At 50.2% G+C, this 20896-nt stretch overlaps 7 protein-coding genes across 7 annotated transcripts; 2 read left to right on the top strand and 5 right to left on the bottom strand.

Annotated features, from left to right (window-relative positions):
- Nucleotides 1–301: 301 nt before the first annotated feature.
- On the bottom strand, nt 302–4434 carry BDV37DRAFT_252996 (uncharacterized protein). Its single transcript, XM_032082508.1, has 2 exons — nt 3189–4434; nt 302–3104 (listed from the first exon to the last, which is right to left on the bottom strand). Exons 1-2 carry the CDS (start codon nt 3774–3776, stop codon nt 978–980), a joined length of 2715 nt encoding a protein of 904 aa, XP_031939489.1. The 5' UTR covers nt 3777–4434; the 3' UTR covers nt 302–977.
- Nucleotides 4435–6332: 1898 nt separating this feature from the next.
- BDV37DRAFT_163823 (aminotransferase-like domain-containing protein) lies at nt 6333–8180 on the top strand. Its single transcript, XM_032079211.1, has 3 exons — nt 6333–6945; nt 7063–7448; nt 7512–8180. Exons 1-3 carry the CDS (start codon nt 6469–6471, stop codon nt 7960–7962), a joined length of 1314 nt encoding a protein of 437 aa, XP_031939488.1. The 5' UTR covers nt 6333–6468; the 3' UTR covers nt 7963–8180.
- A 653-nt stretch (nt 8181–8833) lies between these two features.
- Nucleotides 8834–9986, bottom strand: BDV37DRAFT_163841 (uncharacterized protein). Its single transcript, XM_032079213.1, has one exon. The coding sequence runs from the start codon at nt 9525–9527 to the stop codon at nt 8946–8948; it is 582 nt and encodes a 193-aa protein (XP_031939487.1). The 5' UTR covers nt 9528–9986; the 3' UTR covers nt 8834–8945.
- Nucleotides 9987–10030: 44 nt separating this feature from the next.
- On the top strand, nt 10031–13627 carry exgO (exo-beta-1,3-glucanase Exg0). Its single transcript, XM_032079212.1, has 2 exons — nt 10031–10687; nt 10737–13627. Exons 1-2 carry the CDS (start codon nt 10447–10449, stop codon nt 13298–13300), a joined length of 2805 nt encoding a protein of 934 aa, XP_031939486.1. The 5' UTR covers nt 10031–10446; the 3' UTR covers nt 13301–13627.
- Nucleotides 13628–13780: 153 nt separating this feature from the next.
- BDV37DRAFT_273079 (cation diffusion facilitator family transporter) lies at nt 13781–15776 on the bottom strand (the record flags this gene model as incomplete). Its single annotated transcript, XM_032084996.1, has 3 exons — nt 13781–14022; nt 14098–15210; nt 15770–15776. 3 exons carry the CDS (start codon nt 15774–15776, stop codon nt 13781–13783), a joined length of 1362 nt encoding a protein of 453 aa, XP_031939485.1.
- A 324-nt stretch (nt 15777–16100) lies between these two features.
- Nucleotides 16101–16991, bottom strand: BDV37DRAFT_284976 (lytic polysaccharide monooxygenase; the record flags this gene model as incomplete). The annotated part of the gene is made up of 1 exon (XM_032087621.1): nt 16101–16991. One exon carries the CDS (start codon nt 16989–16991, stop codon nt 16101–16103), a length of 891 nt encoding a protein of 296 aa, XP_031939484.1.
- Nucleotides 16992–17742: 751 nt separating this feature from the next.
- On the bottom strand, nt 17743–20127 carry BDV37DRAFT_163738 (uncharacterized protein). Its single transcript, XM_032079208.1, has 5 exons — nt 19877–20127; nt 19757–19824; nt 19650–19682; nt 19186–19566; nt 17743–19120 (listed from the first exon to the last, which is right to left on the bottom strand). The coding sequence occupies exons 1-5, from the start codon at nt 19911–19913 to the stop codon at nt 18410–18412; spliced, it is 1230 nt and encodes a 409-aa protein (XP_031939483.1). The 5' UTR covers nt 19914–20127; the 3' UTR covers nt 17743–18409.
- Between the last annotated feature and the right edge of the window lie 769 nt (nt 20128–20896).

Raw genomic sequence — 20896 nt, 5'->3', positions numbered from 1 at the left:
CTAAGCGAAGTGGCTGGGTTAGCGCGGGTCGCTGACAGAATATCCTGTTTGACGACTTTCTGATCGGCAAATTAGCAGTATTTCTGTATCGTACGACTTGACATACTCCGGGGTAGAATGGCTAAGAGTTATCTCGTGTAAATAACTTCAGAGAGAAGGGATCAGCGAACACCGTGATCCTCTAATAGAGGATATTGTAGGATATAGAGGTTAACGGGTAAGGTTTTCTTGGGAGTACGACAACCTCCAGGAGCCGGGGGTTTGGAATCAGAAGATAAAGAGGAAGAGGAAGGAGAAAATGTTGCTGCTGAATTGCAAAATCCCCAAAAAGGAGGGTTTTATTATAATAATTATCAGTCCAACACGGACCGTTATCTCTATCAGGTTCATAGTAAATAACATCAAATCAGACCGCCTTTGGGTCAACAGAAGAACCCCAAGGGAATTCGCCAAAATAGAACAGGAGAAAAGGAAACGAAAACAAAGAGAGGAAGAGAAAAAAGGATTATATGCTTGCATGATGAAGGACGACAGGAGGTATGAAGGAACGCGGTGCTAAGACACAGATCTTCAAAACCATGGCAATCTTGCCATTTTGTTTAATGCACGCTATAGTCAAAGTGAAGCACCCATCTTCTCTTTCAATTCCAGGCCTGGGATTCAGATAGATTTGTAATTACGCCATTCCAGCCTTTTGGTCCAAATAGATTTATGTGCGCCCATAATGGTCAATAACCGACGTTAAATACGAACAAGAGGGGGAAGAGGATGAAGTATTAAGAGTCAATGGCGACGTGAAGACACGAAAGCTGAAAAGGCATGCAATTAATAATGCAAGATGAAAAAGAAAGATCCGTGGCCTTGATGTGAGAAGAAGAAAAAAAAAAGAGATTTGAAGAGAAAAAGGAAGAAAAGGGGAGGGAGAGGAAGAAAAGGAAAAGCGTTTCAACCAGACGTTGTGCACGCTAGTTCAGTCTTTATTTTTTCCCTTTCTGATTTGGAACCTGTTTCAAAATGTCATCGAAACTCATGTTGGGATTGAACCTGCTCATGGGCCTGGCAGGTGGGTCAATCGGGGCAACACCAGCTGGTAGCGGAAGTGCTTCAAGACCTGGGTAGATGGAGTGTCGATGTTCCGCTCGGCTTCTCAAGGCTGGGGAGTTTGTCCGGGGAATGACTGGGGGAGGCGTGAGGCCATTACCTCCTGGTGCCAGGAGGGGAGTGGGTTGTTGCTGTTGATGTTCCGCTGACGAACCTGCAGACGATTGCTGGGCCTGGTAGGGCGAAGACAACGACGACTCGTTATCATATGGATCCTCAACTGTTGGGGGCGCCAAAATGGCATCCTTCTCCGCCCATTGCTCGGCAACCTGCCAGCAGTGACTCCGCCGATAGATGCCCTCCACGCCATTGATGACTACATCAGACGGCAGACTGACGACACCGGCCCCGCCTGCCACGCCAAACCAACTCCGTGCCACTTTACCATCATTCTGAATCCAAGGGGCACCACCCCTAGGGGCGATACAGCAGAAGTACTCGACTCCATCCGTGTACTTGACATCCTGTACATCCACCACAAGCAGGGGAAGTGACTGGATGACACAGTACAGGAAAATCCATTGACCACATCGAAGATCTATAAGGTCGTTGATGGTCTTCCCATGGCCACATCGACGCTCGAATTGCATAAATGACTCGATGAATGGCGTCGGCTTGAGGCTCTCACGGGTGTATGATCCCATCAGGACAGCATTGATGTCGGCGTCCTTAAGCTTCTTTGCGTTCTTTTTGGCTTCCTTCTTGGCATCCATAGGCTTGCGCTGGAGCGGTTGCAGCGACGGGAACTGCGGAATATCGAAAGGAATGGGAGGCTGGACCGGGGGTGTGCTTCTATCATACTCGCTCAAGACCTGCCGGAGTGCCCTGTTTGTCATTGTGTTGAGGTCATCGGCTTCTGCTACCTCGTCGGCACCCATATCTACAGTTCGGGTAGTGAGGGAAGACCGATCGACCAGCATATCGTAGAGGTTGGCGAAGTCATTATAAAGCTCCATCAAGACTCGGCGATTGAGACCGTTCTCTTCAAACTGGTTCTTCTTGGACCGTGCCTTAGGAGGCCAGGAGCCATATCTCTGCCGGTAATACTGGATGGTATGACGTCGCATATCCATAAACGCAGCCTTCCACGCTTTAAAGCGGATCACCTTGCTTTCGGCAGACGTGGTCGAATTGGCAGCACCGGCAAATGCAGAAGGGAAATCGAAGTCATTGAGCTTGCCGTATAGAACTCGAAGACGTGTATCCAGGTCAATGAAGCCTCGTTCCAGGCGCTTCTGAGTTGCAGCACTGATGAGACCGAACTTGGGACTCCTCAGCTGTTTCAGTTCATCCAGTTTACCCACACCATGTACAAAGCCTTCAAGATACAGCGGGAAGAAACGCAGACGCTCTCCCAGAACAATCGCTTCAATCGTCTTCTCCCGGCTTTTGCGAACATCTGCCAGGTGTAACTCGTCACAGTAATTGCCAAAGCTCGTGGTTGCAGTTTCGCCGAAGTTGGATCCATCGAAGTTAGTAAATTCGAACCGAGAGAGCAGTGTGGCGACGTCCATGAAGATGGCGAAAAGGGAAGGGGAGCGAGGCGTTGCAATTAGCGACTGTCCTAATAGAAAAGCAAAGAGGTTACGGAATAATAGCAGAGATTCCGTGTCCTCTTGTGAGATGCGGCTATGAGGGCTGGAAACATCGCTATTCAGGGGGATGGGCAGATAGAGATGAAGTTCCTGTAACTCGTCCTGTCCGTCATCTTCCACGAAGACCATCCTCCTACTACCGGTACTGTCATTGTCATTGTCCGGCAATCGGTCCTGAGGAGTCAGGGGCGGTGACGCAGGGCCCGTGACAGGGGATGCCAGTGATAAATTGCGAGTTTGCTGTTCGATGGATCCTGGGGTCCGGGGGTCAGTCCCCCGAGCTAGGAAATTCAGGGATGGCGACTCGGCAAAGACGGTCGAATCGACTCTGAAGGAAGCGGGTCTGCCTGTATTCTGAGGGAAAAGATAGACGAAGGTGTCCCCATTTTCATTCCACAATTCAGGGATCTATTGAGATCCGGGGTTAGCGAGTCTTAAACTCCCTAATTTTGTTGACATAAAGGATAGAAAATTCCACAACTTGTTACGTACCTGTTCCCCTCTGGATAGAGGCTCCAGGTCATATAGGATTTTTTGATCTAACCCAGCAATCCAAGCGCTGGGTAATGAAGGACTAGTGGGTGCCGTTCTAGTGTCTACTGAGCTTGCCCGGACGCGTCCGGGAATCCAGCTCCTTCTCTTTGAAGGAGTTCCGGGACGTGAATCAGGGCCGGTTCCCGGCACAAAGAGGCCCGCGGAGCTAGAAGGCCTGCTTCCACTCATTATGCGGCCTCTGCTTTGGGGTCTCAAGTCTGGCGAGCCGGGCGCACTTCCGGCTAGATCCTGGTTTACGGCGAGAAGTGAGGGCGGGGGCGGAAGAGGGGCATCCAAGTCGAAATTATCATTCGGCACTGGCGATATAGGCGTTCGGGATTCCGAATAGTCGACACTAATTGGATTAGATGCTAAACGAGCCGATCGCGAACTGCTTCGATAACGTCCATCTTGAATCTGTTGATCGGGAGAAGCCTTCGGGGCTCCGGGAGACCCAGGCGACGAGGGAATCGATGCCTCTTTGCTGGACCCCAAGGAAAAAAGCGACGATATACGCTTCGCCGACTTTACCGGAGCTGACAGCATCTTCACGGCTGCTGTTGGGTGGGAACAGAGGAAAGAAAGCGCGACGGTGACCAAAGGACAATTCGACAGCTTAACTCGAAACCCGGTGGCGGGCGCACGCAGTCAAGGAAAAGGTGCGCAACACGGTCACAAAACAGTGAGGTACAAAGGAATGCTGCTGAAAGCCAACCATGCGAAAAATCCTCTAGGTCGTGTTAAGGCAAAGAATTCCCAGCGGGGACTCAGTCAGGTGGTGGATGTTCCCTGTTGGGAGGATAGCGAAGGGAATGGATCGGCAGGAGGGATCCGAAGAATGATGAGAGAAAAGTTATGATGACAAGGGTTGGGAAGGGGTGCGGAATATGGCTGAGAGAAGGGGATCGGGGGGGCACCCTGAGACTCGACAGAGCAAAACGATCCAAAAACTTCCTCTGGAGAAACAATGGTGGTTTATTTATTATTATGTGATTTTGTTATGAAATGGGTTTGGGATACGGATTTTAGGTGTATTTTTTACCATGGGTGGAGCCACGGTATGGGCAGAAAAAAAGGAAAAATTAATCAATGGTTCGAAAGGGCAAGAAAAAACACTTCAAGATCGAATGAGAACCATGGAAAGTGAGGTATTAAGGTGTAAAGAATTAAACACATGTCCAAAAGAAAAGAGTCTTTCTTTTTTTTTTTAAACTTGTTTGGAATTTCCCTTAGATACCCCAGAACATTCTCAGTGCCCCTTTGACTCTTGTTATATACATATTCTCTATGTGCATCATCATGAGTATTCACTGTTACTGTTTCTATTATTATCAGAGTATTTGAACTGTTTGTTCAACACTGTGGTAAATTTTAATAAGCGGGTCCTTTTTTTTTTTTTTTTTTTGCTTTTTCACTTTTCTACTACCTTTCTAGAGCTTTTTTCTTACGAAGGACGGAGTACTACGGAGTAAAAGACCTGTATCACTCTTGTCCGCCATCCAGAGACACCAAACCTGTTGAAGTGGGCTGGGGGGAAAGTCGGGAGAGGCTGTGCTCTTTTTCTGGTTCAGGAGGCTCAAGGATGGCATCATCCTCTGTTGGTTTGATCAGTTTAGATAATGTCTCCCAAGGCAGAATTATTACTACTGTGGATTCTTTGAGGATGAGAACCTACCGTTCGTAAAAGCCGTTTTTCCTTTCTGTGTCATCTTGTTTCTTTTTTTTTTTTTTTTTTTGTTGTTCTCCATACCATGCCAATATTACCAGGCATCACTTTTTATACAGCCTCAAGAATCGTAGCCGAACTGAGCCTGCCAGGTGCACTAATAGTACTCCTCTAAGCGGACTAGTTGGTAACATACCCCCTGTCAACACTCCCGGTCATCCGGAGCTCTTCGGAGTCTTCCATCGAGATCCAGAACCCCGGGTCTGTTGCCTATGGATCATTCAATAGTGACAAAGATAAATATTCCCAAATGGTTCCTGGCCTGGACATTGTTGTTTCGGGAATAAAATAGCTTCAAGATATATAACGCATTTCATATTTTTCTTCTTATAACCATCCCGTTGTGTACATTCTTCTACTACTTACCAGCACTAATTATATTATCATGTCAATATAGATTCCTGTACAGTCATGACTGCTGACGCTGACAGGTGGATATACTTTGCGATCCAGGGGTACTCCGTTGTGAGCATAATTTTTTTCCTTGCTTTTTTTTCGCCCCTCCAAAGTCCAGATCCTACTCCCAGGCTGCATTTCGGACAGAATTCTAACCCACAGCCGCTGACTCCCTTTCCACCTTCGTTTACGCGACTGATTGATTATGTGTTAGTCCAATGAAAGTATCCAGAAAAGCCAATACTTTAAACCTCCTCGTGAGTCTTGACTACCTCAATGCTGGGGATAAGGTAGATAAGTTACCTGGTAATACCCGGATAGAAAACCGTTGTGGGAAAAGAACTGGATGAGGTGCACGCTAAGAATAGCAGTGGGCCTATGGTACCGCGTACTATAGTTACATACGTATGACTACTACGTAGGTACTTCCTCCTTCCATGGGCCATATTAATTGAGCATCAATCCGTACATGAGTAACCGATTGGAGAAACAAGGCTTGACGTGTCACTTTCAGAGCCTTTGCTTTCCAGGGCACATACATTCCAACTACTCCGTAAAGTCGGAATGTAAATGACAAGTCTTTTCTTGCAATCTACCTTCATACGTGGTATGTCAAATTATACTCTTGGTAAATACCAGTACAATGAGCCATCTGGTTTTGGTTATGACCAATACATTTTTTGGAGGGGACTGAGGATTTACATCACCGCCTTCTGCTCTCATCCGCTACCTATGTCTTGGCGTTCGTATACCGTCACGTCGCAATTTTGCCCATCCTCACATCTATCGATACTGGATGTTCCGGTATTTAGGTCAACCGTTACTGTTGCATCGTCGGAGTAAGCCGAATATTACTAAAAAAGCAAGGAGCGAATGCACGAGCCGCAATCTTCAACTCTAACAAACAGAATAGGGCAGTGTCGCTGACGTGGTTGCCCGTGATATATAATTGTATGCAGAACTAGGGAATCCCATTCACCATACGGAGTACCAAGGCTGCAAACAAACGAGTACCACCGGGTCATGCACGGTTGTCATTGATAGGCTACCGGAAGATCACGTTGCTACCTTATTACCCACATTCACTAGGTACTGTGCATCAGATACCCTTACCTGATGGATTCTCCAGATGAGGTCAACCTGTTTCGTGGCTGGCCGAACCCCGCCTTGCTGCCCACAGACGCCTTAGCTGAGGCCTCCGCCACAGTCCTGGCTTCACCAACCATCCGAGTTCCGGCTTTAATGTATGGTCCCGATGAGGGTTACCAACCGTTGCGAGAACACCTTGCCCAATGGTTGACGGGTTTCTACCAACCCCGCCATCCTGTCTCTGCCGAGCGCATCTGTATAACGGGCGGTGCCAGTCAAAACCTGGCTTGTATCTTGCAAGTCTTCACGGATCCCTCATATACAAGAAATGTCTGGATGGTGGCCCCCACCTATTTCTTAGCATGTCGGATAATGGACGATGCTGGGTTTGCTGGCCGCTTGAGGGCGGTACCCCATGATGAATTAGGTCTAGATCTTGCATTTCTCCGTCAAGAATTGGTTAAGGCCGAGGAGAAGGCTCGAGCTGAGCGGCGTCTTGAACCGGTATGATAGTCCTCTCGAGAGTCAGGGTGTATGTCTACAGTCATATCTGATTTCTCACATTGATGAACAATATACTCGTATGTCTCCAGAGCAATGAGGCTAACTAACACCTTAAAGAAATATAAACTACCGAGACCATGGGCCAAAGTTTATAAACATCTTATCTATGCCACGCCGACATTTTCCAACCCGACAACATTGACAATGTCTTTGTCGGATCGGGAGGGCTTGGTCCGTCTCGCGAGAGAATTTGATGCTCTGATTGTGACAGATGACGTTTATGATTTTCTACAATGGTCACCTGATCCAGAAAAACCGCTAGCACAGCCTGACAAGGCTCAGATCCCCCGTGTGGTAGACGTGGATCGTTACCTTGATGGTGGCCCTAAGGATGAGTGGGGCAACGTGGTAAGTAATGGAAGCTTTAGCAAGCTAATCGGACCTGGCGCAAGAACTGGATGGGCAGAGGGCACCGAAAAATTCGCCTATGGTCTGTCGCAAACGTATGTGTTGAACTTCCCTTTAGAGTGAGTGACACCATTAATCTAACTGTTGATGGACAACAGAGGCTCCTCACGGTCAGGAGGCGCGCCATCCCAGTTTTCGGCTGCCATTATCGCTCAACTGTTCCCCACGGGGTTCATCCAAACCTATGTCGACCAGGTCTTGCGACCCAAATATGCAGAGCGCTACTATCGTCTAATGTCTGCCGTCCGTGAGCACCTTCTTCCCCTTGGTGTTACGCTTCCATCCACGTCGCCAGAGGTTGTGGGAGGGTACTTTGTTTGGATCCAACTGCCCCCGCCACTACAGTCGGATGATATTGCGACCGTAGCACTTCAAGAGTATAAGGTGAATGTTATTGCTGGTAATCGATTCCGTGTTCAGGGCGACCCCGACACTACCAGAAACAGTTTTGACAGAGGCATACGCCTCTGTTTTGCCTGGGATCATGAGGAGAAGTTAGCGGAAGGGGTGCGTCGACTTGCATGCGCTATACGCTCCGCACTTAAATAAGCTCTTGATCACCTTGATCATCAGATCACGCGAGGGGACAGATGCCTCGAGATTTCAGGGTCGCAACAACCAAGGGTGAGCGGCGGCTCGATCCGCTCCGGCCCTTGGGCAGACATCTTTTGGGTACTCGATGTGGTTGCGTAGCGGTCATTGGTGCCAAGAAGGGGTTGTGCCAATTAGCAAGTGAGGATAGATTGCCTGGGGTGTCGCTAGGCGCCAGGCGTCAAATGACTCTTGAATTGTGATACAATCGATGGCTCCGGGGTGACTCTGCGGGGTGCAGCAAATTAAGCGAGGTGGAGGATGCAGAGGCGCGGATGACCGGTGCAGGTGCAGCTGTTTTTACGATATGACCTGTATATTATAGGGAGACATCTGTAGAGGCAAGTAGAGTCGAAGTAAACACGCCGTAAACCGGATTACTGAATCAAACAGTTCAAACGAGAATATGTATTGAAGGGGAGCGACATGCATTCCTCGTCCCGCATTCAGGGTTTCTACCGCGCATTCTTGACGCCAACAATTTTCTTGGAAGTCTCATCATGTGTTTTGGGCCCTTTCCATATTTAATGTCTTGGACAAAACACTGGGCAGGGGCACTCCATGTCGCTTTTAGCGGGAAATTACGTGTTGATTTTACTAAGGAATAAAGTTCAATAACTTGAATCTTGCGCTCGTCTTGCTTTCGGTGGGACTGATTGGTGAAAGCTCCGCGGGTAGATAGATCCTGTGGTGGAATCGCGGCATCGCGGGAGCCCATTAAAGCTTGGCTCTTGCAAACTAGTATATAAATAGTCGAGCTACTGACGGCACCGCATCACAACAACCCCCTGGATAACCGAGTGGGTCATGTATTCGTCCCACACGGCTACTGCTCCTGTCGGCGCATCGGTGCCTATTTCGCGCAGATAAAACAGCAGGGGCCAAAATCTCCATCGGAAACAAATGGTGCTATCTCCGGCAAGTAGATGGTAGTTATACGTCTAGATAATGCACAGTCTCTCGTGGTGACAAGCCCAGTTATGTGTACCCTGGTGTGGCGCTTTGTTGACATCCATGGCCCGAAGAATGTATGCGTATACATGCTGGGTACCAACTACACTTGGCACAGGGCTGAGGGTTGAGCTCCTGCGTACTATCGCAGCAGTCTGCACACTTCCTCTAACCGATCGAGTAGTTAGTGGAGACGCACGGCCTCTGATCCATACCAGTCGTTGCGAATCCCCTTCCAAACAGCTCCATAGAGGATTCCAGAGGCAAACACTCCCACGCGGTCCGTTGTTTGGATGGCGAATAAGGGACATACGTATTTTGACCATTCTCAAGCTCTTGTTAATCTCTTGGAAGGGCTGAAGTACAGCACAAGAAAAAAGCAAAACAAGGTATTGGCCACCGGAAAAAAGAAAAAGGGAAAACAAAGCCCGCGCACATAGTTTGGACCCGTTCGACAGGAATCTGGCCACGACGAAATGTTGATCAAGGCCTTGGCTCAGCACCATAGTGATATATAGCCTGTTAGATCTCCAGATTGGGTGTTCAAGGCGCTCTCTCTTTCCCTCCTGCATGCTGTCTTTCTGTCCTTCCTTTGTTCTGGCTTGTCTTTAGGTCAGTGTGTATTCCGTGCACCAATAGACAGAGTCATTCCTTCAAGCGCTGTATCCTTCGCTGGCATCCATACGGAAGCTATCCTTGTGGCATTTTCTATTTTCACACCATCTTTCCCTCAAGGTTTCTGGCTAGTTCCCACTTGGTATGGTTCCCATGCGTTCCTTTTAATCTATCGTCCGCGTGCCTCAGGGAATTTGTAGTCGAATCGTGCATGGTTAACGGCAAGTAGGGCACGATCAGTCGTTTCATCCCCTGACCCAAGTGTTTCAAGCCTTGGTTGGTGTGTGGTGATCGGTCGTGGTCATTGGTCACCAGGAGTGGATCTGCAGCCAGAGTGGACTGGCAATTGGCTGAAGATTACCGATCATCAAACCAGAAAAGGTTATTTCACAACAATACCGGACTCAGTGGTGGTCGGTTGCCGTATTTACCGTATCCATTCACTGTGATTTGAGGCCTGACCAGGCACAATAAGTATTAGCCCTGGTCCATCGCTATCAAGGCCATTCATTCATTTCTTCATTCACTCACTTTCCTTTGACCTCCGGGAGCGTCTTTATCCGGTGTTTTGCCTAGCCTTATTGTTCTTTTGTTTGTTCATTCCTTTGTCGACGATTCATTGATAGACTCCGGCAGGCGAGCTTCCTTTCGTTCGTCGACGTCCTCCAAGCAATTCTCACTCATTTGACCATATACATCTTCTGACATTGTCGCGTGACGAAGCTTCATCACACTCCTTGATATCAAACAGTGGTTGTTGATCAGCCGATCAGCATAGCTAGCGTACCGGATACTGGAGGTTGACTTGATATTGCGTCTGTTCCGCTCTTTCAGTGAGATCTCTGCCGGTTCAGCGATCTCCTAGCCGTCTCAAAGATGGCGTCTCTACACACAACTATCATGCTGTTCCTAGCACATGTGCTGCTACTTCTAGGGTTGCCCGCGGGCCTCGTCGATGCCGTACCATTGGGTCAAGAGACGGGAATCACGACGAATTTGGCTGCCAGGGCGGGATCAGACTATTGGGTTGGAACTATCAAGCGACAGGGTGCTGTTGCTTTTGGAAATGGCACAGACTATCAGGTATATCGTAACGTGAAAGACTTTGGTGCTAAGGGTATGTGTTGCCATCGGGGACAAAGAGGACATATGCTAACTGCAAGCAGGTGATGGGTCGACGGATGACACGGTTGCTATAAACCAGGCTATTGCATCTGGGAACAGATGCGGTAAGGGTTGTGATTCATCCACCGTCACTCCTGCCCTCGTGTACTTCCCTCCCGGTACTTATGTCGTCTCCAAGCCAATCATTCAGTATTACTATACTCAAATCGTTGGCGATGCCCTTAACCTGCCTGTGATCAAGGCGGCTGCGAACTTTGCCGGCATGGCTGTGATTGATGCCGATCCTTATAATGATGACGGCAGCAACTGGTACACCAACCAGAACAACTTCTTCCGTGCCGTTCGTAACCTTGTCATCGATTTGACTGCCATGCCCCAGGGATCTGGTGCTGGTATTCACTGGCAGGTGGGCCAGGCGACTAGTTTGCAGAACATCCGGTTTGAGATGGTGAAGGGTGGCGGCGATGCAAACAAGCAACAGGGCATCTTCATGGACAACGGATCAGGTGGTTTCATGTCAGACTTGACTTTCAACGGTGGTAACTATGGCATGTTCGTAGGAAACCAGCAATTCACTACCCGCAATTTGACCTTCAACGACTGCAACACAGCCATCTTCATGAACTGGAACTGGGCTTGGACCTTCAAGTCAGTTGCCATCAACAATTGCCAAGTCGGTCTGAACATGTCCAACGCTCCGCAGAACCAGACTGTGGGCTCTGTCTTGATTCTTGATAGTCAACTTACCAACACCCCCACCGGTGTCGTTACTGCTTGGACCGAGAAGAGCATTCCCATTGGCGGAGGTGCCCTGATTCTTGACAACGTTGACTTCAGTGGTTCCAAGGTTGCGGTTGCGGGTATTACCGGTAACACTATTCTGGCTGGCGGCTCCGTTGTCTCAAACTGGGTCCAGGGCAATGGTTACATCCCTGGCAGCACGAAGCAGAAGCGTGAGGCTTCCGTGACAGTGATTACTGAAACTGTGACGGAGACCGTCGAGGTCTGCACTCCTGATTATACAGAGTCCTCGCATTCACTGACGGCCCTTCCGTCGGCATCAGGAGAGAGTCGTACTGCTGGGATTCTACCGGGTCTTCCAATTGTGGGCAGTTTGTTAGGCTCTGACTCATCTGCCACCCAGCCCACTGAAGCACCCACCCCTGAGGTTCCGGAGCCCACTGGTGCTGCCTCAACTCCAGAGGCTGAACCATCTACTGCTGTTCAGCCAACTCCCAAGCCATCCGCGCCTGCACCATCACAGCCAGAGGCTCCATCCAAGTCCACTGTGACCGGGTCCGTCATTCCACCCAAGCCGTCCCAAACTGTCCAGGGATCGTCTTCGGCCGTCCATGGCACAAACGTCTGCTCCGTCAAAACGGTCACAAAGACTCGCCTACAAACTGCGCTCCCAACTCATGCTAAGCCCGACTCCCTGCTCGCTGGTGGAAAGGTTTACGAGCGCTCCAAGCCCCTGTACGGCAGCTACGCTGCCTCTTCGTTCATCAGCGTCAAGTCCGCGGGCGCCAAGGGAGACGGCTCGACTGACGACACCGCCGCCATCCAGAAGATCCTCAACAGCGCCACGGAGGACCAGATCGTGTATTTCGACCACGGAGCCTACATCATCACCGACACCATCAAGGTGCCCAAGAACATCAAGATCACCGGTGAAGTATGGCCCGTGCTGATGGCCCAGGGCCAGAAGTTCGCCGATGAACAGAACCCTATCCCCATGCTGCAGGTCGGAGAAGTAGGCGAGACCGGCTCCGTTGAAATCACCGACATCGCCCTGCAGACCAAGGGTCCGGCGCCCGGCGCAATCCTCATGCAGTGGAACGTCGCCGAGGCCTCCCAGGGTTCCGCCGGCATGTGGGACACGCATTTCCGTATCGGCGGATCAGCAGGCACCGAGCTGCAGAGCGACAAGTGCGCCAAAACGCCGCAGCAAACCACCACGCCCAACGAAGAGTGCATCGCCGCATTCATGCTCATGCACATCACCGAGAAGGCCAGCGCTTATATCGAAAACTCCTGGTTCTGGGTCGCCGACCATGAGCTCGACCTCCCCGACCACAACCAGATCAACGTCTACAACGGCCGCGGCGTCTACATCGAATCCCAAGGCCCCGTCTGGCTCTACGGTACCGCCTCCGAGCACAACCAGCTGTACAACTACCAGGTCACCAACGCCAAGAACGTCTTCATGGGCCTCATCCAGACCGAAACCCCTTACTACCAGGCTAACCCCAACGCCCTGACCCCCTTCACCCCGCAGACGAAGTGGAACGACCCCGACTTCTCCTACTGCAAGACCGACGGCTGCCGCAAGGCATGGGGTCTGCGCGTCCAGAACACCTCGGACATGTACGTGTACGGTGCCGGGCTGTACAGTTTCTTCGAGAACTACGGCCAGACCTGTCTGGCGACGGAGTCCTGCCAGGAGAACATGGTTGAGGTCGACTGCTCTGACGTCCACATCTACGGACTGAGCACCAAGGCTAGCACGAACATGATCACGTCGAACAGCGGCGCCAGTCTGGTTCCCCAGGATGAGAACAGGAGCAACTTCTGCTCGACTATTGCGCTGTTCGAACAATCGTAATTTTTCTCTTTCTGTCTGCTGTTAGATCATTTGCCTTTCTGTTGTGTCCCTCTTGCATAATGACTAGACCTTTGCTTTCTATCGAGTGGGTGTAAATATTCGAGCCCGGGGATGTGTGGTACACTGTAATGGACTTGGTTTACCTGTCTGTATGGACACCTGGTTGTACGAGTCACGACGCGATAGAAGGATCGGCTCGCACGGGACGCACTGCTTTTTGTTGTTCTTTCTGTGGATACCACTTTTTTTGTTCAATCGTCAATTAGACTTTTGGTTCGATATTAATCCGAAATATGTCCCGGTAGGATACCGCATTAATTACGTCATGATAATAAAGTAACTCTTCTCGTAAAGTAAATCACTGCATCCACGAAGTAATCTCATGCCTGTGTGCACACGCATGAAATACACAGTACCGCGTTACATGGCATATAAACTAAACGACAATAAACCCCCACTGCAAACAGTAAGAGAATGACCCTACAATTCCTTCTTCAGGAAATGCTCCGGCTTATGCGTCGTCTCATAATCGACATGCACATACGCCCTCTCCACATCAGGCAGTGACTCCAGCTTCATCTGCAGTTCCTCGGCGACGTCATGAGTCGCGCGGAGGGAAGCATTGGGGTCCATGACGATGTCGACTTCAACAAGCAGACGGGGTCCGGAGGTGTAAGCGCGGACGGTATCAATGGCGGTGATTAAGGGGGAGTGGGTCATTGCTGATTGGATAATCTCTATTAGCATTTGCGCATTCGACTCTGACAGGGCAAAATGGAAAAGGGGATAAGACATACAGATATATGTAATCAGCTGCTGCATTTTAGTATCAGCAGTGACACCAATCAAAAGCTGAAACTCGTGATAGGCAGTATAAAGCCACAGACAGCTGACCAAGACGGAGAGTATAATAGCGCCCATGGGATCAATCCACCAGCGCAGCTTACTTCCACCGACCGAGGTCAGTATACCGAACCCGTTAATGAAAAGGTCGTTGCGGTGATCTTCCCAGAGGATGCGGATCTGGGAGACCTGGTGGCGCAGCGCGAAGCAGTAGACAAAGAGGGCGAACTTGGTGCAGAAGGCGACGATAACGGCGATGACGGAGGGCAGATGGAAATCGCCAGTTTCCGCCTCAGACCCCTGGACTAGTTCACGGATGGAGAAGGCAATAATGATGAATGAGACGGCCGTCATGAGGAAGCAGAAGCAGATGTTGCCGGCTGTTTCGATGCGGGCTTTGCCGGCGGGGAACTTGCGGGGGTCGACGCGGTTGACGGCCTTGTTACAGAGGAGCAAGGTGAGGTTGGACATGGGGTCGAAGACGGCGTCGGCCATTGTTGTGAAGAGGGAGAGAGAGCCCGACGCGATGGCACCGTAGAGTTGGAGGATGGAGAGGATGATGTTCGCGGCGAAGCTGCCGTAGACGGCGATTTTGTATTTGAGTTGGTTGTTGATGCTGATTTCGCGGGCATCGCGGACGTGCTCTTCGACGGGTTTCAGCATGCGCTCGATGTTCTCATTTTGCGAGTGGTAGAAGCCTTGTAGCTGTCTGGATGAGATAGCTGTGCTCAGTGCCTCCTTGGGGTTCTTTGTTGCGTGGAGGAGTCCTCCCGGGCTGCAGCTGTCGCGTTTACGGGCCGTGTTGGCTTGAGGATGGAGTTGTCGGATTTCTTCATCGGTCTTGATCTTCGATGCGAGCTGGAAGGGATCATTCTCGCGCGTGTATCGTGGCGGCGGTTGACCCTCTTCATCACTGGTGTTGCCGGTACGGTGTTGGGACGCTTGCGGTTCTAGAGCGGTGGTGGTTGCTTCATTGTAGGAAAGAGTGGATGGAATATGCGAGTGAGGAGCCTGGGGAGAATTGAACGGGGACGGATGATGAGACATGCTCTGGCGGAGGTGGGACTCTTCCATTGTACTAATTGATACAGCTGGAGATGAGGAGGAGAACGAAAGAAGGAAAGGGAGAAGGTCTAGACAAGAAAAAGGGACTGTGGCTGAGCTGCGGGCCGGAGCTGCTTATCTCTCGGATAACAAACCCATCGTTCATTTAAGATTCTTAAGTAAAAATTCTATCTAGTCTGAATGTAACCCAAGACACCTTAAAAAGAGCCAAATCCCCAACACATGTACACTTGATACAAAATGTATAGTATACCATCAAAGTTGTTATAAAATGGGTGGATTCCACCTGCTGAATTCCATACTGTGATCAACCTTGGAACATTTCTTGGTCGGAAGCTGCCGAAAAAACCTTCCCAAAATATCCAGTCTCAGCCGGACCAAAAGAATTCTCACCGGAAGAAAATTTCGAATATAAGCCAATGCTCTCGAAACAAGCTTCTGCGAGGTGCAATCTATCTGGATTTCGTCGATCCGGGTCGACAAATCCGTTGATTCCAACTGGCGCTGATTCAAAATTGCAGGGGTAGCTAAGTTGGGACTTTGGCCCAATAACGAAGATACTCTCCATGGTGGATCTCTGAGATCTACACTTGCTATCCTGGTGGAACAGGAGGAGATTTACGTTTCATCGTTTGTTTCATGGAAATCTATGAACCACTGCGTGGTTGTCCATGCATGCTAATTTCACCGAGTCTCGAATCGTCGCTGCACTGCCATGGTTCTAGAGTGAATACGAAATGTGATATACGCAATTCCAAGCAAGGATTCTCTCCCTAAACTGGGGTTCCAGTGTTCAAATGTATAATGCAGGCGAATTCTATTCACTTGCTAGAAAAAATCTATATAACTAAATCTATTCACACCTAACAGCTTGGTAAATCACATCACTTTTTTAAGCAGTGTACTTGACGAGGGTCTGCAGAAGACTGGCGACCCAGTTGAGCTTCTCCTCTGCGGTGCCGTCGGTGGGGATAGTGACGGTCGAAGCAGCAGAGCTAGGGGCAGAGGTGGCGGAAGGCTTAGCGCTGGTGGCAAAGCCGCTGGGGGCAGCGACGTTGTTGCCAGTGGTGGGGGTAGCAGTGACAGCGACACCGGTGGCAGTAGAGGTGGCAGTAGAGGTGGCAGTAGAGGAGGCAGTAGCAGCAGCGGTGGAGGCGGCGGAAGAGGCAGCAGAGGAGGAGCCAGAGGAGGAGCCCGAGCCCGAGCCGCTCATGGTGAAGTCAATGCAGGACTCATAGGTCTGATCGATGGACTCGGCGAACCAGTACCACTGGAGAACACAAGCACCAGCCTCGGAGCACTTGTTGCCGAGGTCGCTGGGGAGAGTGACGCTGAACTTCTTGTCGGTCTCCTTGACACCAGTCTCGGTCGAGGCATAGACATCCCAGGACTTGAGGGCCTCGCCGATGACGGCGTTGGAGGCGGTATCGACGACAGAGACGTTGGCAACACCGGTGTGAGGAGCACGAATGTCGACCGTGAAGTCGAGATTCTGGCCAGGGGTGTACTGGAAGACGTTGTCCTTGTTGTCGTCGAACTTGTAACCCTTGCAGAGCCAGGCGTTACACTTGGCGGCATCGTAGTCGCTCTGGCCGTTGGCAACCTGCAGTTCACCCTGGATGTTGCCGTAGTTGTCGGCCTCCTGGTTGTTGTACATTTGCTGACCACAAGCCGCCGAGAAAGCGGAACCAGGCATACGGGGCTTGGGAGAGGTAACGAAGCCGTGGCCGTGGGCCATGGAGACAAGGCCGGCAAGGGCAAGGACGGTACCAGTCTGCTTCATTTTGAAGGTGTGTGTAAATGGTTGAGATTTAATTAAGATCGAAGAAAGAAGCTTCTCAGAGAATGGATCGGTATAGACCAGTATACCTAATCAAATGAATGTATAGCGAGAAAGAATGTGACGGTCACGGACCTAGTAGTATAAGAGAATGTGAAAAGAAAGAAGAACAGAATGAGCCTGCGTGTTTAGAGAACGAGAGACAGGACGAGACGAGCGTTCTCGGTCATCTATATATACGGTCGGCTCAACATGACCGGCAGGAAAGCTCCATCGGAAGTCCACCGTGAAACAACTCTGGACGCTTCTCAAGGAGACGGTTATCTCCCGAAGCCCTTAGAATCAATTACCCCGAGACTCTCCACCGGAGAATGGCGTTGAACCAGACCATTGTCGCAAGGGCTTGGCCAGAAATCAATAGTTAGTGGAACTCGATTTCGGTGGGCTCATTAAAAGTGACAAGATACAAAGCGCCCAGTAGTTTCACCTTAATTACTCTAAAACATAACGGTGGCCGGTGGATATGCTTAGACCAGCTTCTGATGCTTGGCAGCTGGGTTAGGGTTTCAGCTTCATTAGCCCGGCGGCTCCATCACATGTAGCCACGACTTTTCTCCGACGATTAGAATCCCACGGTGCTTTTGGGATAGCTCCTGATTGATCAGATCCGGATCCTGGGAGGAAGACTTATCGCAATGGTCCAGCATTAGCATCCTCATATAGATTCGCCTCCTGCGCCCCACTTCATGAGTCAGTCCTTGAGTCTCCGTAATCATAAACAAGGCCAAGGGTCTTCGGAGTTCGTGCCTGAAAGAAGGCAGAAGCCTCGTACTTATGAGTAGGGGTAAATGAGCCCACTCTTTTAGTCGGAGCTGACTCGCCGCTTGCTTTTTGGGTAAGCGCCGGGTGTTCATTAAGTGATCTGTGCGATACATGGCTCTAAGAACCAGTGTAGGTAAAACAAGCATCGGCGAGTCCTCGGCAGATAAGAATTTTGTTAATAATGAACAGTTCATGAGCGTTAGCATGCTATGATGTAGCTGCCATATGCCTTCTCAACCGCGCTTGCCTCTCTGTCAATCGCTGGCAACAGGTCTGATAGCTTTCTGTTGAATTATAATTTTGAGCAAAGCCTGAACGAAATTTCCTGTCACAGAGAAGATAGGTACATTGTCTCATCTAAGCTTGTGCATATGATGTGACGCAGACCAGGCGTCACTTATCTTTGCAGATGCAACCAAACCAACAACGTATACAAGTAATATTGCTCCGCGAAAAGAGGTATCACATCAGCCAAAGAACAAATAAAACTACATTAAAGCATTAGGGAAGGCGTTCAATCGTGCGGTATAGAGACACAAGGGGGCTGGCAAACAGGAAACCAGTATAAAGGGAGAAGACGCCCAACACTCCACCACGCATCACGCGCGCTGTATAGGTTGCGGATACGGATCGTACCATGAGTCGTTCGCTGCCCCCTCTCTCCGTCCTTCTGATGAGCCGGTAGCAGTGGTGCTGAAGTTATCGGCGAATGGGTTGTGCACCTGAAAGTCCTCCGACCGATACTCCGACCGTCCCGTGCCGTTATTCGTCGGGGGTGGAATCCCGCTAGGGCTTGATGTCGCCAAGGGCATTGCTGGTGGTATAAAGGGGTTCTGCGTATCTCGTGGAGGCACTGGTGGGGGGATAGCACTAGAAGCACCTGATGGTGTGGTCTCCGGCGGCGAGGGTGACTGGCTACCCGATTGCCCTAAGGCTCGACGCGCGTTAAGAAGAGCACGTTGGTGCCTAGATAGCGACATGGAAAGCTCATCATTCGCTTCAATCAAGGTCAGGAGAGTATCCTCGTCGGGTGGAGGGTTCGTCGAGTGGATGTAGTGCTGGATGGTGTGTGATGCCGACCGACATCGGTCAGAGAACTCCTTGATAAGCTCGTTCTCCGCCATCTCTGCGGGAGGCGTCGACTGAACGAACTGTACGAGCAGTTTTGCCGATGTCTTAGCTTCAGTGACACGAGCAGCGAGTTCATCCGGGGGTGGCAAGGTTCCGGCCTGGCGTGGGCCAAAATAATCGGGACGAGGCTGTTGCGGTTGCGGTGAAGTCTGGGATGAAACCTGGGACCTCCAAGTACTCTAATGAAAGAAACCGTTAGTGCTGTCGCACCAAGGTACACATCAGGCATCGTATGGATACATACTCCACTATTAGTCCTCTTGAGCTTGGTCTTTTCCCTTGTCCACATCTGCAGAAGTGGAGCAAGATCCTCATCCCATCCACGCTGCATCTCCAAAGCATCCAGAGTCTGTCGGAGGAAACCTTGCACATTCGAGTCCCTCGTCTGGCGCAGGAGGTCTTTCACCGTTGCGACAAATTTGGCATCGATGTTCCGTGTAAAAGTATGACCAGGGTTATCGACGAGTATGCGGATCAGCATGATCGCATTGTACTGTACATTGGCCGGAGTTGACGCTGGGTCGGACAACAACTTGCGAATGCGATGCGCTGCTTCCCTGGCGGCATTGGGGCTGGACTCCGCACTTTCTACAATAGCGGGCAGATGGACGAACTCGTTTCCTTGCTGTATATATATATCTCTCGTCAGCTTTTGTTTGAGTCAATATGGTCGGATTGGAAGCGAACGATGCGCGGAGGGGGACGTACGGTATCGCTTGGCGGTGCCTCGCAAAATGCAGTCTAGAACATCAACACAAGTTAGTCTAACTTTCCCACGGGAAACGCGAAAAGGTACACGGGATTGGGAAACGGACCACTTCTCTCAGTATAATACCCTCGGGAGAATCCTGAGCGTATGACGACGGACCTTCCGGTGTTGGGCCTGTTCTAATGAGCAACTGATTGGACGTTGAGGGATGAGTTGCGATACATACCGGACCGCTTGCTGAAGGAGGTCAGAATGCGCTTCATGATTGTGAACCAAACCAAACCAAGGCGCTGGAGATGGTGATACGATAGATGATGAATAAAACAGAATGAAAGCCGCCAAACACCGACACAGCAAGGAAAGTAGGAAGAACACAAAGGTAAGCACGAGGGTTTGATGGGGTAGCATCAATAGATAAAACAGGAGGTCTACTAGTCTAGTGTAGGCTTAGTGTTGGTTTTTAGACCACTGAAGGCAGAAACCCGGTCACTACCTAACTCAGGTTGTCACCTGGAGAAAAGGGTTGTGTTCGGTGACACGCAAGCACTGGTCTGTCCACTTGGGACGATCCATATGCCACGGTCATGGCATAGGTTACTGGGTTGAGGTTGTGCGGAGATTCTCCATTTGTTGATGCCTGGGACTGGAGGACGATCCCGCTGCTGCGTCATTCCCCCAACAGGTTCATACGTATGCATATCGATTTTAAAGATCTTACGCCAGTCACCTTCCTCATCACTACACCCGTGACAGAGGAAATCCAATCGCCAATGCCGACTATCTCGGAGCCATACCGAATGATGGTTATCTTGAGGGCCTGTGGCTGGCAAGACGTTGCATCGCCACTCTTGGCTTCAATCAGGCATCGCTCAATATATATACTTTCCGTACAGCAAAGTGATCACCGCCAATTGGGAACCTATGAGTGGAGTATACTGCACGAAAAAAAGGCTTCTTGGCTTCACCTTCCGATGACTAGAATAATGTCCCTACACCATAAATGCTCTTTTATACGCACTACTAGACTACTGAACTCATTACGGTCAAACGTACGTATCCAGCACCCGACGGCAAACAGAGACGCATGTATGGCTGTTCTAGTACAAGCAAGATCATGGGCATTTCTCCCGAACCTCATTAATATAGATTTCCGTATCCCATTCGTGAAACAAAGCTCAACAGTATCCTGAAGTATGAGAATAAAATGTCCGATCCAGCCTGTACCTAGCCAAGCATCCATTTATTG

This window comes from Aspergillus pseudonomiae (assembly GCF_009193645.1).
Source record: "Aspergillus pseudonomiae strain CBS 119388 unplaced genomic scaffold BDV37scaffold_54, whole genome shotgun sequence".
NCBI classification, from domain to species: domain Eukaryota; kingdom Fungi; phylum Ascomycota; class Eurotiomycetes; order Eurotiales; family Aspergillaceae; genus Aspergillus; species Aspergillus pseudonomiae.
The sequence above is the reverse complement of the archived record's forward strand: the minus strand, read 5'-3'. Positions and strand labels throughout refer to the sequence as shown.